This window comes from Cydia strobilella, chromosome 13 (assembly GCF_947568885.1).
Source record: "Cydia strobilella chromosome 13, ilCydStro3.1, whole genome shotgun sequence".
In the NCBI taxonomy this organism is placed as follows: domain Eukaryota; kingdom Metazoa; phylum Arthropoda; class Insecta; order Lepidoptera; family Tortricidae; genus Cydia; species Cydia strobilella.
The window spans coordinates 7,537,177-7,558,233 of NC_086053.1; the positions used below are offsets into that span (position 1 = coordinate 7,537,177).

At 40.7% G+C, this 21,057-nt stretch overlaps 2 protein-coding genes across 7 annotated transcripts in view; one reads left to right on the top strand and one right to left on the bottom strand.

Annotated features, from left to right (window-relative positions):
* LOC134746681 (transcription initiation factor TFIID subunit 11) overlaps positions 1 to 21,057 on the bottom strand; it is a 198,677-nt gene that overhangs the window by 177,439 nt on the left and 181 nt on the right. The window lies entirely within an intron of this gene.
* Positions 1 to 21,057, top strand: part of LOC134746624 (protein split ends) — a 179,252-nt gene that overhangs the window by 133,038 nt on the left and 25,157 nt on the right. For 5 of the 6 annotated variants that reach the window (XM_063681052.1, XM_063681053.1, XM_063681056.1 and 2 more), the window contains exons 7-11: positions 8,371 to 8,571; positions 8,997 to 9,112; positions 10,626 to 10,748; positions 11,017 to 11,155; positions 11,273 to 20,934. In XM_063681052.1, coding sequence (XP_063537122.1) covers positions 8,371 to 8,571; positions 8,997 to 9,112; positions 10,626 to 10,748; positions 11,017 to 11,155; positions 11,273 to 20,934 — 10,241 coding nt within the window. The remainder of the gene's footprint in view (positions 1 to 8,370; positions 8,572 to 8,996; positions 9,113 to 10,625; positions 10,749 to 11,016; positions 11,156 to 11,272; positions 20,935 to 21,057) is intronic. The other variant, XM_063681057.1, reaches the window with a different exon arrangement.

The window sequence follows — 21,057 nt, forward strand, 5'->3', positions numbered from 1 at the left end:
TAAGAAACGTTTGTTTTTTTATAATGATTTTGAACGCACAAGTTGAGTCGATGCAATTTCAAAACGCATCGTTGACATTTCATACATCAGAAATGTCAACAAATTATTTACTTAAAACCTTTTCTCACCGACTCGCGTAAAAATACACAACTTCCAGAGTTTTCTGTTATAATATTGTAAAGAAATGAGTGATTCCAGTGATGAAGATGATCTAACGCTTGTGGATGTTGCACTTTCCTCGCTATAGTGAGGTGAAAAGTTTTGTGTTACACACGGGCGCAAATGTATTTTACTTCTCGTGTGTTGAAACACTCGCTACGCTCAGGATTCTATTTTAGAACCACTCGCTTCGCTCGTGGTTCACCTATAGAATCCTTTCGCTTGCTCGTGTTTCAATTCTACACTCGCGGGTAAAATACAACTTTGCACCCTTGTATAACAAATAACTATTGTTAGAAGGGCATGCAGGTTGTATAACGAAAAATTTCTGAATCTCGATATTTTCTGCGAGAAACTTAATAGATTTAAAACACTATCTATGCAGTGTAATAACCCAAATCATTAGTTTGGCGCTATTATGAAAAAAACTCAGTATTGAACGTTAATAAGTGAACAAGGTCCAAAAATGAGCACCACACTGTATAAAACCACCACTTTATTTACTACTATTTACACTACTACACTGTATATAATAACACTCACTGCTTGATTTGATTTTGAACTGACGACCTAATTGTTCCTCGGACCCTATATGAAACCCAGAAAAATCTTAACACCGCGTTGTAGAAAATACACGTTGGGAACAAAGTGCCATCTTTTGACTTATTTGGTAATTAATTTTATTTAACAACAAATTGCAAAATTATGACTTTAGATGCAAAATAATACATAACCGTTATTCAAAATAATTTTACAAATATTTTAGTGTTAATTGCTAACAAAAATAACCATATTAAATTTCCAAAATCGCTACTACTAACGCCATCTATCGGTGAATTAAGTCAAACTGTGAAGTACTAGAGAAAATCAAAGGTTAAAATATACGGCTTCAACATTCCGCCCACCAAGAACAAAAAGCAGTTTGTTCTTAACTCCGCCCACCATGGCATAACATAACAAATAAAAGCAAAGGCAAGTGATAACTTGAACCCAAAAATAACGTGCCCTTTGCATTTACATAAAACAATAAGATTGAGATTAAATAACAAAAGAAAACAATTTCAATAACAATACTTAATAAGAAGGAAACAGCTATTTTTTATGTGTTTATTCAAACTGACTACCCGTGTGATATTGTTTTCGCACCTGAATCTTTTTAAAATTGAATGAATGCCGCACAACCATCTAGATGCAAGAAGACCGTATTTTTTAAACCAAGTCCACGTCACCAACAGCTGGCCCAAGAGTGTCATGTCATGAAACTTGTATCGACGACATTCGACATACGTCACTAATAATCTTGCACTTGTTTCTGAGTCAACCGCTACCTTCTGAGATTATTGACATTTCAAGTTTAGTCCAGCACTGTGGTGTTAGAGGCACTAGATGTACTGTTTACAGATAGTCTTCGAATTCATGCAGCTAGAATGGTTGACATCACATGGAGTTTATTTTTATTTTATGGAATTAATATCTTGGCCAGATAATAACTTGCGCTAGCCAACCAAACGGGTTGACAAACCAGGATATTTCCATCATCCGTCTTTTCATTACACAAAACTTGAGATGTGATAATTGAACCGCAAGAGAATATTCGAACATGTCTTCTTTTTGATGCCAAATTCGATCCAAATTCTTCATAGTTGTCTTCAGCTTGGTCTCCGCATTTTCATTTCTAGAATCATGATTCATTGTCTTCAACAGTTGTTTGTTATAAGTGTTCCATTTTGCTAGTTCGAATCCTGCTTTGCCCAGTAATCCGTTGAAATTCTTGCACAGTTGTTCTTTGTCAGCCACTGTCTCACAAACAGATAAGAGGTCGTTCACATAAAAGTTCCAGCCCTTGTCTGCTGCCAAAGAGTAGGCTTCTGCGTAGACACGTGCAACTTGCTGCTGTGCTTTGACAGCCAGATAAGGTGCCGCTGCTATTCCGAGTTCGTCTTGACCATCTCGCCATAAGCTTTGTTGGAAGTCAGCATCTTCTTCGATTACCTGTGCCTGACTATTAATTCCTGAACATAATACATCTAAGACTATCGGTACCTTTTTGTCTTCTGGAGTAACAGCATTTTGGGGAAAGCACACAACTTCTGGTTTGGTTTGCACTTCATTCGAAACCATTCTCACGTTGCTAAGCTCTTCGTACTCCTTGACGTTATTCACGTACCTCTCCTTCAACTGGGGTTCTTGCTCGATTTTTGTCTCGAGTAAACTGAATCGTTCACCTGCGAGATAAAGTTGCCCTTCAGTGCACCGTGTATTTTCTTCGCGGAAGGGTGACTTGAGTGAATACCTACCACTACAACCCCGGTTAGTAGTGGCAGCAAAAGATTCTTCTTGCTTCTCTTCTTCCTTAGTGTGTTTTTGCTTCGGATCTGGCGCAATAGGATCAGCCTCAAGCTCTGAAGACTTCTTCAGAAGCTCGTTGTCAATGACATGAATGTAGTTAACTCTGATCTTATTGTGTAATTCCGACTCACCTGAGTGAACCGGCCCGGAAATGATCCAGCCTAAGGAAGTTTGCTGAGCGATGGGTCCTCCCTGTGGAGTCTTGAGAACACCGCCCATGAGTATTTGACTATAGACTTCTCCACCAAGTAGCAAGTCGATTTGTCCCGGTTCATTGAATGTTGCATCCGCTAAATCTAAACTAGACAGCTCGGACCAAGACTCAACATTGACTCGTTTTTCTGGAAGATTCAATGTGAGTTTGCTTAACACAAAAGCATTTACATTTACCTTGAAATCAGGATCTACGCGAGATGTAATTGTTATCTTCACCGACGAGTTAGAGTTCAGGGAACTCTCCTCTTCATCTTCACATAGTCTCGTGATTGTGCTTTTGTGAGGAATCCTAGAAAGCCCGAGCAAATGAACCGCAGACTCTTTAATAAACGACTCTTCTGATCCTTGGTCGATAAAGCACCTGAGTGTTATGAGTTGACCAGATTTCGACATGGCATTGACCAATGCTGTTGGTAATAAAACCAACCTATGAGCTGTCGAAAAGTGGTTTTTAATGTTGGTAGTGGTGGACTCATCATCAGATGACGAGTGAGATGCAGTTGCAGGTGCAACCACATTTGATACAACTGAGTGATTTGTTTCTTGAGACTCCTGAGACTCAGTTGTTGGTGTGCTATTTTTGGAATGCAATAAGGAATGATGTTTTCTTTGGCAAATTCGGCATCTAGACGATTGACGGCATGCATAGACTGAGTGATGAGGTCCTAGACAGTTAAAACAAAGGCTATGTGACTGGACAAAACCACGACGAGCATCAGTATCAAGTTTAGCAAACTCTTTACAATTACTTATTTTATGGGCTTCAGAACAGAATGCACAAGATGGGGTTGTTACAACTGACACATGATGGACCTTTACAGAATTATTGGAACTCTTGTAAGTGTTAGTGCTGGGTCGAGAAAGCTTCGGTTCAATGAACTCCAATGCGCGAAACCGTGTCTCCAAAAATGTTTCAAATTGTTCGTAAGTTGGTAGCTCACTGTTGTATTCAGTTGACTTGATTTCCCATTGCTTTCGCGACTCAGCATCTAGCTTTAAACACATTAGATGCACAATAATAACGTCCCAATTCTTAACATCTATGCCTAAGTTCTTCAGCGCATGTAGACACTCGTTGGTTGTATCTAACAACTCCTTGAGGGCACTTGCAGATTCAGTAGCCAAATTACGCTGACTCAACAATCGTTTCAGGATGCAATTTGACAAATATTTCTTATTGTTATATCGCTTCTCAAGTTGCTCCCAACTGGTACCGTAGTTATCTTTGGTGATTGGAATGTGTCTCAACAATTGTTCAGCTTCGCCAGTTAACTGCCCTTTTAAATAATGCATCTTCTGGACATCATCTAGATCTTTGTTGCTATGGATCAATGAAACAAACATGTCACGGAAACTCACCCATTCAATATACTGACCAGAGAAGGTTGGTATTGACATCTTGGGCAGTTTGAAGCGTTCCTCAGCCTTGTTGGTTGACTTACTGGGCTCGGTGACATTCATGCTTGACGTCTCAGATGTAGAAGCTGGCTTGAGACTGCTAAGCATAGATTTAACAAGGCATTTATAAGTTACATATGCTTCTTCAGTATCATCATACACATTGTTTACAACATATGCGCTTTGGGTCAAGGCTTCTGACTCGTTGTTCTGAATAATATGCGTATGCGTGCGTGCAAATTGAGTCCATAATTCCTCTAACAATTCCAATCTAGTGTTGAGATAATCAACAGAATTACGACATTCTTTGGGAGATTTTTTGAAGTTTTCAAAACCGCGACCAATTCTAGACTGCAAATCATCCTGTACGTTCAGAAGTTTCTCCATCGTGATTTATTTCTAAGTGTTTGACAGCTAACTTAAATCGGGCATAGGTTCCCCGTGATAAAATATTCTAACTTAGAATCACTTTACTTAGAATTTCTAAGTCCTGGCTACTGATCTGAATTTTCTAAGTCCCAACTCAATCGGATTGAATTTTTTCAAAGTCCCAGATTATCCAATTGAATTCTCCTAAGTCCAGTTACACGTGAAATTTTCTAAGTCCTCACTCAGTAATGAATAATAAAGTACTCACAATTCACCACCGGCACTCACACTTGACCACTACTGACGTCACACTGTACTCGCCGCTGCCGTGACGTCACGCGATGTCGCCGCTGCCGACGACGTCAGGCCGTGGTTGACGTCGGCAGTGCACTCGGCTGCACCCGTACCGTGCCGGACGGCGCCCTCTGCCGTCGAATCCTAGAACCGAATAGCCACCTATCCGGCTCGAAGGACCATGAACAAGGTCCAAAAATGAGCACCACACTGTATAAAACCACCACTTTATTTACTACTATTTACACTACTACACTGTATATAATAACACTCACTGCTTGATTTGATTTTGAACTGACGACCTAATTGTTCCTCGGACCCTATATGAAACCCAGAAAAATCTTAACACCGCGTTGTAGAAAATACACGTTGGGAACAAAGTGCCATCTTTTGACTTATTTGGTAATTAATTTTATTTAACAACAAATTGCAAAATTATGACTTTAGATGCAAAATAATACATAACCGTTATTCAAAATAATTTTACAAATATTTTAGTGTTAATTGCTAACAAAAATAACCATATTAAATTTCCAAAATCGCTACTACTAACGCCATCTATCGGTGAATTAAGTCAAACTGTGAAGTACTAGAGAAAATCAAAGGTTAAAATATACGGCTTCAACAATAAGTAAGTAATAAGAATAACAAAACCTTCTTAGTATTCAGTTTATATACAATTTAATTGTTAACACCCTGATACTCTTGCATTTTTTTTTTCATTATTGTTGTTATTGTTTTTGTTCTTGTTTGCACAAATAGCTCTGTTTTACTCTGTAGAAATTTTATTAAACATGATGTTAAAAATGAAATAAAACTATGAAAACGGATTATATCGCGTATATTGAATTTATAATACATCCCGACGTTTCGAACGCTGTAAAGAGTTCGAAACGTCGGGATGTATTATAAATTCAATATACGCGATATAATCCGTTTTCATAGTTTTATTTCATGAGTAACTATCGCGGTAACCGAAGACAATATTATGATGTTAAAATATTTTCATTAAGGAAACTGTAAGTCTAGCTTTAAGAAAATTTCCAGTGTTATGTATAACTATAAAAGACTGTTTGTTTCTTAAATAAATAAATAAATAAGTATAAGTATTGAATTCCGAACAGGTAGAAATTACAAAAGTTACGCCACCTCCTTAGCCAAATACAATCTTGAATCTCTTTCCTTAAGACGCTCCTGTACCGATATAATTTACTTATTCAAAATTTTCAATAATTTAGTAGATGCCCCTGAACTTTTGCAAAATATACATTTACGCGTACCCGTACAGAACGTAGTTGTCGCAATAGAATGTTGTTTAGCATCAAAAGCAGCAGAACTAAACATGCGCAGCACTCATACATTAAACGCACATGTAGGTTGTACAATGAAAAGTGCCAAAACATGGACATATTTAGCAGCTCATTGAGATTGTTTAAGAAATTAGCTTATTAGTTAGTTAGTTTTGCTGGGCATTTTCCGCAACTCGACATCCAATGTGCCTATTTTGCGTGAAACGAGGTAGCGCTACTCTAACCACCCCAGCTCCTCCATGAAGCCTAGCAAAGTCTTCAGGTTGCTAGTTGCCTCCTTTAGTGTGCATGGATTCCCTAGGTATTTGCTCCTATATAGCTTAATTAGCTTATTCTTCTTTGAGATAAAAATACCCGATTCTACAGTTAAGATTTCGTCATACATGTGGTGCGGCATGAAATAGTAGAAATTAAATAAAATCGAACTAAAAAAATATATACAAAAAAAAAAAAAAAAAAACCGTACTAAATTGTTGCCATCTTCTTCTTAATAATTTTCTACAATTTCTTGTCGGACTATATGTACAATATGCATGTCATTTGTACTTAGTAATAAGTTTTTAATAATATTCGTTTACATATCGGGTTAAAGATATTTTTATTTGTCTCAAAAGAAATATTACATTTCACTTAATGAGATAGGTCAATACATGCAAAAATTATGTTGGCTACTGAGCGTTAACAGCAATGCAAAATACATATTATGTTTTTTAGAGGGACAGTAAACATGAGACAGATAACAAAATGAGCAAAACAATAAAAACTGACATAAGCTAATTAACAGATAATAACTTCTTGTGGTGTTTTTATATTCCCAAGTGTGCGATTCTAAAACATGTGGCGGGTAGGCATAGATTCCTTTGTTACCGGCTTAAGGCGATAACGTGTTGCCGTTTGTCAGGGCCAGATTTAGATGGCTGAAATATTATCTAAAATATATGTTTTAAGTTTGTTTTTGAAAATGTTGAAAGTCGGTGCATTCTTAATATTTGATGGTAAATCATTGTACATGCGCGCTCCCTAATATGTTACGTTTTTTGTGCCAAAATTTTTTGTTCGTATAAATGGTAGGGATAACTTATTTGCGCTACGCAGGTTTCTCTTGCCGCTCTCCTCATTTGTTTTGAAAGCAGTTTGACAGTGCATAGTTTTATTAAGGATTTTTTTAATTAGTAATATAGTATTATAAGTGTATAGTTGTTTCAGGCTCATTAGTTTAGATTTGAAATAAACTGTATTAGTCGGGGTTAAGTAGTCGTAATTCAACAATAGTTTTATTATTTTGTTTTGGGCAATTTGGAGAGAATGAAGATTTGTTTTCGCGGCACTGCCCTATATCTCAATCAGGTAATTAAGGTGCGATTTGACTAGTGAGTTATATTTATTAAATTTAACAGTAGGGGGAATGAATTTGACTATGTTTCTTATTGAACCCATGATGCTAGACAATTTTGATTTTATTTTATCTATATGTGCCTTCCACGTTAGACCGCTATAGGAAACTATAGGCCTATTACTAGAAAAATTTTACCTTATAAACTCATAAGTCTGTTTGTTTCTTAATAAATAATAAAAAGAATAAAAAAATAAAGTATAAATATCAATATCAGACCAGTCAAACTGTATGACGCTGGTATTTTTTTTAAATAAATGTTTCATTTCAGTAAACTGCCTTGAAAATGATAAAAAATACTAAAACGAACTGTTTAATTACCTATAAATCACTTTAAAATCTTTTCACTGGTAACAACTTGGTGGTAACTAGTGAGAATAACGCGCGAATTACGATACGCTTACGCTTCTCTTACGCTTAGGCCCTCAGCACACGAGGCGCAGGCGTAAACGTGGCGTAATACGCGCTTATAACAAGAGCGCTACGAGCACGTACAAGTTCAAACAACTCCGCGCACGAAACTTAATCGTAGCGTAGCGTATGAGATTTCTGTCGTAATTACGACAGTCGTAGCGTAATGCTGGCGTAAAAAACAATTAAAGCGTAAAGAACTTTTTATGCATACAGTTTCTTCGTAAGTAATTAACATGGGTGATAAAATGTAAAAGTAAGATCGTCGATACATCCGCCGAAGACATCTGACGCCAGTGACGATGACGCCATGATTTCAACTAATGAGATTTCACTTATACAACTACGCCTACGCGACGATTACGCGTGCAGAACTCTACGCGCCTCGTACTCGTAACGTTTTTACGATACGCTTACGCGTCTCTTACGTTACGATGCCGTGTGCTGTGACCGGGCGTTACTCCCCCCCAGGTGCTAGGCGCGGTGTCGCGGTGCGGCGCGGCGACGTCGGTGTGCGTGGACCGTGCGGCGGGCGCGGCGCTGGTGCACTTCGAGCAGGCCGCGGCCGCCGGCGCCGCCGTGCGCGAGCTGCGCCGCGTCGCCGCGCAGGCCTCCGCTGCCGAGCCTGATCACCCGCGTCTTTGCGTCGACTACGCGTCCCGAGAGTGCCAGGTCAGACTTACGTACAGAACAGATCGCAGATAGCGCTGTACGGCTTCGCACATTATGTGGTAACTCTTGGTGGTTAAAAGTTGACGTTGCACCGCAATACATATTAGGGTGGTCCTTATTTCGTCGAAGTTATATTTTTCTACGCGGCACCCGCTTAATGTAAAATCTACCACTAAAAAACCAATGTAATTTTTTTTCAGAAATGTATACATTGGCGCCCCGTAGGAAACATAACTTCGACAAATAAGGAACATCCTAACACATATGTTGTATGTAATATTTTAGGTGGCACGATTTTTATCTTAGACTACACATGTTATACGTACCTGTTTCTTATCTGGCCGATGTATGAACATACATTTTTGTCAGTATACAATCTACTTGTTAATGCTAATTTCATTTTAATTTTGTATTTTCCTTATCAGGATGCGTTTTACGAGCAGTTAGAGAAACATGGCGGTTCAGCGGCGCTGTCTGGCACAGAGAGACTGAGTGGCGATGTAACCACGCGATACACGTCGACACGTCACGATCCGCTACGGTTGGTTTCTACTACCTACCACCATGGAACTTATATCACCACAAAGAACGTACCTTAACGTTTAAACTTGACATATAACGTAGGTTTGCGGAGTAAAATTTGGAATAAATTCAATGTTCAAACAAAAAAATCACGGTTGTCGTAAAAACTATTTTATTAAACTCCAATTATATCTTCTGAATAACTTGGTATATTGTTTTGGGCGAAAATTATTGCTTTGCCCAGCAGTGGGACACAATATAGGCTATTAAAAAAAAAGTCAATATCCAGAATTTATACAGTCTGTAGTAACCGGGCGCAACGGAAACGCGCTTTTAACTCAAATATGCTGGCGGCGTCTAATATGTCACAGAGTTCTCGCATCCGACATCCGACCTTCTATGTGACGCGCGCTGTCTGCGTTTGCATCTTAACACGACCCTAAGAAACAATAACTAACGTGGATGACTACGTGGACCCATGGATTACCACTAGACCACAAATTCTTTATTTCTTGGACTAATGTCAAGTGACTATTGATAAAGTTCCTAGTAAAACTTAAAGAGAACGAACCACTAACTGAACGGCTGGGAATAACCTTTATAATAAATTTAAACTACGCTGATACGTAACTATGACTATCTGTCAATGCATTCCATAATCTGTGTGGAAGGTGGGCTTCCCATCAGGCGGCTCGTCTGCTCGTTTGCTATCACATAAAAAAAAAGTGTATGTTAACCTCGTAAGTCCCATGTCAATATTCGCGCTTTTGAATTTGGAACTCTTTTATTTCTATACAGGGACCGGACAACCCTTTCCGCGATAAAACCCTTTCAATGGGCGACACTTAAACACGGCTAACACATTGAAAGACTTTCCCTTTTGAACTGCAAGCCCATTCATACCCTTACCTTTGACTAACCCTTACCGAAAAGCTAACCAAAAATAAGGCTAACTCTTAATAAGGGTTACCCTTATCTTTAAGCGCTTTTTATAAAGGTTTCCCTTTGCGTGAAAGAGACAGGATTAGTATAGTACTACGGTAGTGTATGAAAAGGAAAGAAAATACGTGCCTAGTCAAAGAACGCTGCCGCCGCCGCCGACGATCGCTCGGATTTGAAGTAATGTGTGCTTTATGAACAAGGTAGACGACTTAAATTAGCACGCTTATATGCTAAAAGGGAAGCCCTTTATAAGGCTAACCCTTATAAGCAATATGCAAGGTGTTGGTGAGCGGATGATAAGGGTTTTGTAAGGGTATTTGGGCTACCGATTACTCAAATGTGGTAGCTTTATATAAGGGTTTTTAAAACCAAAACAAAGGGTTTCGTCTGGCAAAGGGTATGGTGAGTTAAGCCTTATGCAATACCCTTATAAAACCCCGATAAGGGATAGCGGGCCGGTCCCTGTTTCTATATGAGTTCAAAACTCGAATTTAATTTGTACTTGTACAAGTACACGGGGACTTACGAGGTTAAAGGCTCGTGACTATTTTATTTCCAGTATGCATGTTAATGACCCACGTTTACCATAGATACGAGAGCTGCGGCTCGCGGTCGCGGGCATCGAGTTACGGGCGCGGCTCGTCGCGGACGCCGCGCTACTCCACGCTGGAGCACTATGATTCGTCGGAGTACGCGACGGATCGACGATACAGGTTAGCTATTCATGTTGACTACTATATATCAACTCATATCTTCTTGTCCCTTTCTAATCTAGGCGACGCCAATTAAAGAATAGTTTGCACCCCATTCCGAACAGTATTAATTTTGTTACACGCAGTGACTGCCTTCTGCTCATGTTGCTTAGCCTGTGTTGTTTACGCGAATCTGCATTCACCGGAAGACTGTCAGTTTTCTTGTACGACAATGACTAATCGATCTTCATGTTATATATCGTCTGACATATCTCTTGTGTCGTTGCAGGGTATATGATGAAGTCGGTTCCAGTCCTCAGACGGAAGATGCACCTTACGAAGACAGACTACAGTCGGTAGTCGTCTCGCCGCATCGAGCGCGGAAACACCGCCGGGACTCGAGCCCAGAGGATCGAAAACATTCTAAGGTAAATTGTTCAACATTTCAATCGTCCCCCCGAGGCGATCTTATTTTGTATGGTTTATTTGTCTGAAGTGATCATTTAATACCGTCGACAACCATATCACTCGCCTCTCAATTTTAGGAACGGCATCGAAGCGCAAGCGGAACGACACGGCGGTCAAGATCGGGGTCACGCAGCGGGGTCGGGCTCCCGGGCACCGAGCGACACTTGACGCGGCGGCGCCACCGGCGGCGGCACGATGGCTCCTCGTCGCGCGGCTCCCGCGCCGGTACGCCGCTGCGCGACGAGCTCGACGCCGCGCCCGCCGAGCCGCGCCGGCCGCCGCGCGAGCGCCCGCCGCTGCCCATGTCCCTGCCGCTTCCCAAGTTCGCCGCGCAGCTGCTGCGCTCCGCCGCGCCCGCGCCGCGGCCCTCGCCCTTACCCGCGCCCCAGCCCGCCTCGCCGCCGCGCCCTCCCTCCGCCTCCTCCTCCAGCGGCGGCGAGGCGCCGTTGGAGCCCTCGCTCGAGGAGCGCATCCGCAGCCTCGACGAGAAGTACGAGAAGTGGAGCGGCTCCCGCGCGGGAGCCGACGCGCCCGACCGCTCCCGGCTGCGACACCGCCTGCTCGACGTCGACATTAACGAAGTGAAACCGTCGGACGTGGTGCGCTCGCTGCTGGCCAAGCGCTCCGTGTTCGACGAGGACTCCGAGAGGCTCGAGGGCGCAGTGCGCGCGCCCAGCCCCGCCTCCAGCCCGCGAGCGCGAGCGCCGCCGGTGGTGCCGCGCGCGCTACGCTATCCGTTTCCGGTGCACCCGCCGCCGGCGCCCACCACTCCGCCCACCCCCGGGCCGACGGCGGCGCCCGAGCCCGACTTGGACACGTCCGACCGCCCCGCGGACCCCCGGCTGAACAGGCCCGAGAGGACCTATCAGCCGGAAAGGTTAGGAAAGTTCAACGAGAGTGATTACAAGCTCGAGTCGAGGATCCGACTCAGGACACCCTCGACAGATAAGCCTCAATCCGATCCAAACGATAAGAAACCTTCACCGAAGGCGGACCCGGACCGAACCGATCTCGATGGAGAATCCTGGAAAGACGTTGACCGAAGAAAACGAGATTTCCTCTTCTCTACGAGGGAAATAGAAAGAAAACTATCCATTGATCTAGATCAAGATGTCAAAAAAGGCTTAGAAAAAATAGTACACGACTATGAAAGTAAAACGGAGAAGAGTGTAATATCTGATACACAAATAACTGAAAACTCAGAAATGAGCGGGGACAAACCGTTGATCAATAGGAAACTCGACCATGTTGATGATATCAAGGCCAAACGATCTGATAGTTCCAATCTTGGCGAGGTTTCTAATTCATCAAACGCATCAGATAAAAATACTGTTTCATTAGATGAGCTATCTGACAAGAAACCAAAGCTAGTTGATATAATCACAGAGAAATTGGAATTTAAAATAAAGACGGAATCAACGATAGAAAAAGAAATTCGAACAAGTTTAGAAAACGAAAGTAAAGTTGCTGATATACTTTTCCCACTTAAGACAGAGAGTGAAGTTAAAAAGGAAACGCCTGTATCTAATCATATTAAAATAGAAGTTTTAGAAGTTGAAGTTCCACAAAGTAACCATTTAAACAATTTAAATCATTCTATGAAATCCTCAAAGGACTTCTCAGATCTAAGTCAAGAACTGATCAAAGCAACTGAAAAGAATGGAAAAGAAAGATATAATCAAAACATCATCTTTGAAGCTATGCAAAATAACAAAAAATTTGAAAAAGAAAATATTGAATTTGACAAAAGCTTTGAAAAGGAAAAATACGGCGTTAATTCGTTTTTTTCTGAAGTAACTAAAGTTGCGGATATTGAAAAAACTATTGAAGATCGCGTAAAAACTGAACGTGACAAAACACGTCATAAAGATCGGTCAGAAAAAGAAAAACACGAACACGTCCGAGATAAAATAAAAAATAATAGAAATGAGAGAGGATTGGAGAAACATGATAAGGATAAAAAAACAAAAGATGACAGTTGCATCGATAAACAACATGCTGATAAAGTGAAAGTAGAGAAAGACGGAGAAAAAATTGCCAGAGATAAAAATGATAAAGAATCGGATAAATTAAAGCATCATGAAGAAAAATCCTCTCGGCATGACCATCATAAAAAAGATAAACATGAAAGGGAAAGGAAAAAAGAGTGCGTGGAGATAGATGTTTTTGCTAAATCAAAAAAAGACGACAAGAGTAAATACGATAGACCCAAGAAAGACGGTGATTTAAAACGAGACATTAAAAAAGAAACTGACACTAAAACGCGAAAGTCGTCCAGGGATGAGTCTTCCCGAGATTTATGTCGCAAGGATTCAACTGACTCGTCAACGTCAAGAGCTTCACAAGAGTCAACGAAACTCAAAGAGTCTGATAGCAATGATAATAAAGATGAAACAAAAACCAAATCAAAACTTCATAATGATTTGACATCAAAACATAAGTCTGACAAAGAGATGACACTAAAGTTTATTGATCCTTTAAAGCTTAATCCAACTGTTAAACTAAAAGCTACTGATATAAAGGAAGAAAAAATTACTATTTTAGAGCAATCGGTAAAAACTGAAAATTCCATGGAAACCACGTTTAAGAGCAAGCCAGAAATAACTGAAAAGCAGCGACATTATTCTCTCGATTCACCTGGTTTTGATGCAAAACGAAAGGAGCGTCTGAATTCCTGTTCTAGTTTACCCTCTCAACTTGGACATAAACGCCGGATGTCATCACAAGATACATTTGATTTTCTTAACGAAGATAATAAAAAAAGTAAAAACGAGAATAAAGGTCCCGAACGAAGGGACTCTAAGGATTCATCTCGAAGTACGGATCGACATAAAACGACTAAATTTAACAAAGGCTATTTTGCCAAGATTATTGAAAGTAAAACAAAAGATGACAAGAAAACTCAAGTAAAACCGCCTGATGAAGAATGGAAAGACAACAGTGATATAAGAGATCAAAAACCACAAGAGAAACCAAAACCACAACGAAAGAGTCCGAAGCGAGATAGTGAAGAAACACTCAATAACAACTCCGATACTCAACCTGAAGGTTTACACAATGACCTGGATTTTCTTGCTACATTAGAACTTAGATCAAGTGAAGAAGATGAGAAACAAAAAGCTCTTCGAAAAGAAATGAAAGAAAAAAAACGCATACAACAATTACAACAAATACAGGAACTCGAAAAGATGAAACAACAAGATGGATTACAACTTGGGGATAAAAACAAAGATGACAAAAAGCAAAAATATGACGAAAAGAAAAAGGAAGCTGCTCGTGAAAAACGAATGTCTACTGATCGTAAAAGCAGAGACGACAAAACTGATAATCAAAAGCGGAAAAATCGTAAACTAACACAGAGCACAGATACTTCGGATTCTGATGAACCCAAGAAACATTCAATTTTTGACATTGTTGACGAAGGACCGACCTACATATCGATGTACGATAAAGTCAAAGCACGCTCGTGCAAAAATATGCAAAAACAAGAAGAAGAAAAGCGACAAGAAAAGATCAAAGCCAAGTTTAGCCAATTAAAGCAAAGTCGCGCTAAACGAGAGGAGAAGAAGAGATCAAGTTGGGATGAAGACAGTGACTCTGAACACGATGGTGGTAGGAGAAGACAAAAACTTTCTATGGAAAGTTCCTCTGAAGAAGAACAGGTCGCTTTTCAATGTAAGAAGCGCGAGAAATCACGATCTTTTGATTATGATCGTAAACAAGTTAGTGAATTTTTAAATATCCCTAGTACTGAAGAAGACACACAAAACAAACTGTCCCGTAAAAACTCGAGATCACGTATTATGTCAGATACATCAGATGACGAAATGTCTAAGAGGAGAAGTGTTAGTAAAAGTCCAAATTTCCACAACGAAGTTAAAAAAGAGCGCCTATCTGACTCAGAGTTACTTAATAGTCGGAAAGACGATAGTGTAACTGTAGTCGAATCGAACTATGATAAAATAAAGAAAACCTCATTAGTTCAACTATTTGGCAAGAGTGATAGTGACGACAGCAAATTGAAATCTAGTTTAGGGACTGAAAACGAGTATAAACCGTTTTTTGCTCCCAATTGTAATGATCTCTCTTCGGAAAGCGAGTCGATGGCATTGCACAGGCATTCTGGAGAAGTCCGAAAAAAACATAAAAAACGTCAAAAGAAGCACAAATTCTCTTTTTCCGACGATGAAACAAAAGATGAAAATAATGACGGTAGTTCTAAACACAGATATTCGGATAAAGTTCGACGTCATAGCAATAAAAAGGAGAAAAGGAAAGACAAAATTCGCGACAGCATTGAAGGTGATGAAAGTCGCGACGACAAAAATAAATCTAAAAAGAATAAAACTTCGCTCAATAACTTCTCCGATATAATCTCGGATGGTACATCCAATAATACTAAGAAAGAAGGCAAAATGGAAGATATTTTTGGTCCATTGTCTGATGAATCGGATAAAGAGTCTCAAGGAAATATACATAAACAGAACTCTTTACTACATGACTATGACACCACCATGTCCGTGTCCAATGACAATATGAACAAGCTAACATCTGATGAGACAAGACAAAGAGAAAAGGATGAACTGAAACGCAAGCGAGACAAAAAACGAAAGGAAAAACGATATTTTTCGAAAGATGATGAGAACAGTTTGGATGTGGATGCTGTCAGTAAAGCTATTGAAGCGAGGCTGTTTGCAGATGCAGTGAATGATGAAGATACTTGCATCCGAGCAGCGTCGCCCTTGGAAAGCGTATCTAAGAATGAACGAAATGACGTAAACTACATGGATGAAGACTTAGTAATGGAAACGGGCATTAGTGAAGGTACTGATAATATGAAACGAGATTGTAGAGAAAAGAAAAAGAAAAAGAAGAGAAGCAAAGAAGAACGTCAAATTAGAAAAGAACATCATTTGTTTCACAATCATAACAAAATTGACAAGTCAGATCAAATTATGTGCGTTAATTCAACCATAACATTATCACCGAAAACGTTATCTGAGATTCCTATGCCAAGCGACCCAGAATCAACATCAGCTACCAACAAATCTGATGACTGTATTCTGTCTGAAACACATAGTTTGCCGAGGTTGTCAGACAGTCCAGTAATTGTAATTCAACCAGATGATAATGCTGATACAAAAAGCAGTAGCTCTACTTGCGACGAAATAAAACTAATGTCTAATGATTTCCCCACCATAGAAATTGATAAAATTCCAATGCCAGCGTCTATTGAACCAATGGTTCAAGATATTGGCGAAATACCTTTACCTGAAGATCCGGAACCCGTTAAAAATACAAATAAATCCGATAACGTAAGCCCTTCCTTAACACCCATAGAAACCAACGTCAGTGAAGATGCTGTGCGAAGTATTTCCAATTTAGAAAAAGAACCTGATAAGAACAACGACAAGACGGATGCGCTTGCTTGTCCAGTTGAAGAGAAAGTTACGGAGAAGCCCAGGGCTATTATTTCTCAAGAAGAAACTGCCGATGCTGTTGCAGCACTATTAGGGGAGAGCTTTGGAGAAAAAGAAAATTCATTTACTTATGAAGAAAACGAAAATAACTCTACACATCAAATTGAAATTGAAAGTTCTAATATGGAAAGTGAAAATATACCCGAAGAAGATGCAGAAGAAATGAGACAAGCTGTCCAAAACTTAAATGCCAGCGAAATGGAGAAACCTGGCACACCTGTTTCTGACAATGATCTTAACGACCTTTTAATCGACACTGACACGGAGGAAGCCGAGGAAACTGCACAAGACGCTATCGAGAGGTTACCAGTGAATATAATTGCAACTAATCAATCCCTAAATGCCAAAACCGCTCAGGCAACAGTTTCTACTGGTGTTACTTCCGCGACTTCTAATGTCATAATTTCTAAACCAATGCAGACTATGCCTGTTTCGGAAGCAAACGAAACTAAGGCCAAAGCTAGCGAAGCAGATAATAAATTTCCACAAGTAAAAAAAGAACCTACCCATCAAATGACGTCTACGGCCACTCCTGTGATAACATCTTGGACACTGGCAAATAATAAGCTGATTGAACCACATCTTTTAAATATACAGCCAAATAAAATCGTGGGAAGAGATGTTAATGAAAACAAACCTCGCCATATAACAGCTAACATAGTGCAAATAAAAGCTCCACATAGCCAGAATTTACAAATCAACAACACCAGACCAATCATTTCTACTAACAGAATGAGTGCTCCATATCAAGTAATTAATCATGTGATTCGTCCTCAGACAAATATGCAACCACCTACAATAAAAATACCAGAACCTCACATATTATATCAAAAGCCGCAAGGGATAGTCATATCACCTCGACTATCAAATGATCCTCGTCTGCAAAGTCCGAAGGCGAGTCCACAAGGCCGAGATGGCATGACATCGCCACGACTCGCAAATATGACAATTTTGAGTACTTCTCCCCAGAACTTAAATGTTGGAATGGCATCTCCTAATACAATACAGCAAAGATCTCCAGGTCAAGTCACTGTAGTACGAATGCAACAACCACCTTTAAGTCCCATTCAGGGAGTGCACATACAACATGGTGCTCGCACAATGGTCTCGCCTAACCGACCTAACTCTGTGTTAGTACAAGCTCAAGGAGCCCCAATACATTTCAATCGATTACCTGTCACGCCAGTGTTAGCACCAATTTCCAAACAAATAAATGTAAACAACATTATTGGCCATAACAAAGCAATTGGAGTTAACACATCTACGTTGCTTCATCAACATAAAATTATTGCAGAAGATGGAAAAGGCGATCAAAGAACTGGACCCGATCATAGCAATACGAAAATTATTTTATCTCCTACAAGTTTACCACCGAGCACTAATCCTACAGTAATGGCCCAGAATCGTCTTATATCGATGCAAAATATGCATGGTGCAACTATGAATTCCCCTTTAAATATTTCTAACAATAAAGGAATTATCAGCAATGTGAATCATATGTCTGAAAAGCGAGAAAATTCAACGCAGAAAGCCGATCAACATAATCATGTGTCATTTGGAACAACTCCGATTTTACATGTCAGTGGAATAAATTATACATCAGCGTCTATAATTCAGAATCCGTCAAAGTCAGTTATGTGTACAATTCAAGAAACCACTGTAAGTAGAGGGCTCGGCTCAAATGTAATTCACACGATTAACACGCCCAGAGTGTCAACGTCAGCACCCATTACAAATGTTATTCAAATAGACGCAAACAAACCACCTGCTTCAGTATTATCAATGGCCACTATTCGACCACCGACTGTGCTTACAAAATTAGAATCTGCCAATACCGGTATTACAACTAGCACCCTTACTAATGTCGTGATGACGCCATTGTTACTAAAAACAAGTAATGCTCCTAGTATTCCCCGAATAAACATAAAAAGCGATATGAGTACCGATGTTAATTCCTCAATGATAATGCAAAATCATTTGACTCGTGACAAAGCAGAAAAATTAAACGATAAAGAAATAAACCGCAAACTTGTAACGACCACAAGCGATGTGCAGGAGAAACAAAAAGATATAATATCAGCTAAACCACCAAGCACGCCTATAGAACTCAACGCTAAATGCGAAACTGATTTTGAAGAGTTATTAAAAGACACTACTAATGAGATTAAAGTAACCAATGACCCAGAAAACAAGTTAGAAATCAATGTAGGGAAAACTGTTACTTTATTCACTCAAACTCGCGAGAGACGTGACAGTATTGATTGTATCAAGGACATGCAAAGACCTGACGTCCTTACTCCTGAATCAACTGCTTCTGAGGGTTCTGTGACCTCCCAAAAAGAGACAAAGCTCTTCAATGATATTATTGACAAAGAACAGACAAAAATTGGTATCCAGGAATCGCCCAACGATAAGAGTTTAAATGAAATAAAGAAAGAACCATGTGAAGACACAAGTGAGATGACCAAAAAAGTCAATCCAATAAATGACATCTTTAGAGCATCGGATAATTTATCTACATTTACTAATACTAATAAAATACCAGAAGTAAATAAACTTTCATCCCTCCTTTTGCAAGAACCTATCGATAACCAGATAAAAAGTATTGATGAGAATGATTCATGGAGTGCCAAAGACGTGAATATTGAATCGGTTATCAAGAAAGTTGATTCTTTGTGCAACGAACTATTTGAAGAAAAGAAAGATGAAGTTAAATCTGAGACAGACATGCAATCAAAAACTGGTCCAAATACTTCCAATTCTTCAATTGAATCTATGCTTCTGCCGATTCTAGAAACCGTTAAACCTATGGATACTGAAATAGTGACAGATATGACAGATGGCTTAATAAATACAGAAAAAACTACTCCCAGTAAAAGAGGCGGCCGTAATATCAGGGGCAAACGATACGAAAAGAACTTGGACAGAGTGCAGACTCGGCAGATCTCTAAGCCGGCTCGGGGAGGAGCGGCAGCCAAGCGAGGAGGTAGAGGTAGAACGAAGGTCGACAAGAAAATCAAAAATGCACTCAACACTATATCTAATAATATGCCCGGAGATGTATATGACTTTCATGAGGACTCTGGAGATGAATCTGCAACATCGCCTAATAAAGCCGAAGCTCGTCCAAGACTAATATTAACAATCAAAAGTCCTTTGGGGCATTCAAATGCAATAGCTACGTCAACTCTTAGTATTGGACAAAAAGACGCGTTGAAAAATACCGAAAAGACCGCTAATAAAGATGAAAAACAGGAAGACTTTGTTTCACCATCTCCGAATACACGGAAATCTAGACGGTTACAGGAGAAAGACGTTCAACGCAGTACAGTCGACGACGTGATAGACGACGTCATAAAGGGTGGAACTACATCGACAAAAGCTGCCAAAGAGCCTAACAAAAAGAGAGCCACAAGGCAAACGGGTGCCAAAACGAATCAGCAGGATAAAACAACCACAGCTGAAACCAGAAAATCTCCTCGAGGTACGAAACGATCTCGAGATAGAAGTCTTTCTTTCTCTGATGCGTCTATGGATAGCAGTGATGAAAAGGTGACCAAGAAAGAAGACAACGTGAAAGATCCCAAAATACCGAAACTGGCCGAAACTTCGGCTACAACAAAGCCTGAAGTGGAGACTGAGGTCTCTAAACCTGCTATCTTGCCGGTTCACAACCCACCGGCCACCTCGATTTCGCCCGGCGCATGTCACCCTGTCGTCGCCAGCGCGTCAGTCCCGAACCACCTTCCGGTCGTCAACAACGCTCCCATTGTCCAGGGGTCATCGACCGCTAGCAAAGCTCCAAGCAACCCACCCGTCATCAACACTCCAGCGGCTAGTGGCTCGCTCGTCATAAACCCGGCCACGGTCAAGCCGAACCCTCATCCCGCGCCCATCCCCATCATGAAGCCACCGAAGAAGATGATATCGGAAAAGCTGGCCATCGAATCCGCCGCCACGGCTACCGCAGCCTCCAGCATGGAGATCCAAGCGGACAAGGCGCCCGCGGGGGCGGACAAGCACGTCCTGCCGCTGCGCGAGGTCCGCCAGGAAGCGGAGATGGCGGCCGCCACGGGCGAGGGCGACGCGTTCGGCCGCCGGCCGGACGGCGTGCCCGGCGTGCCCGGCGTGCCGGCCGCGCAGATGATGCCTGTGGGCGCAACCGAGGCTACGGACGACCGCGTGCAGTCGCCCGCGCTGCCGCACCGCCTGCCCGGCTCGCACCGCCCGGCCGACCGAGCCACACCTGTACTCATGAGGTGAGCATTTCATATTTACTCATATAATCAGCTCATATTGTCAGACAACACACAGAATTATTTCCATTAAAAGTCGATACGTGTAAAACTAGAAGTCAATATAGAAATAAGCTGCTACTACCT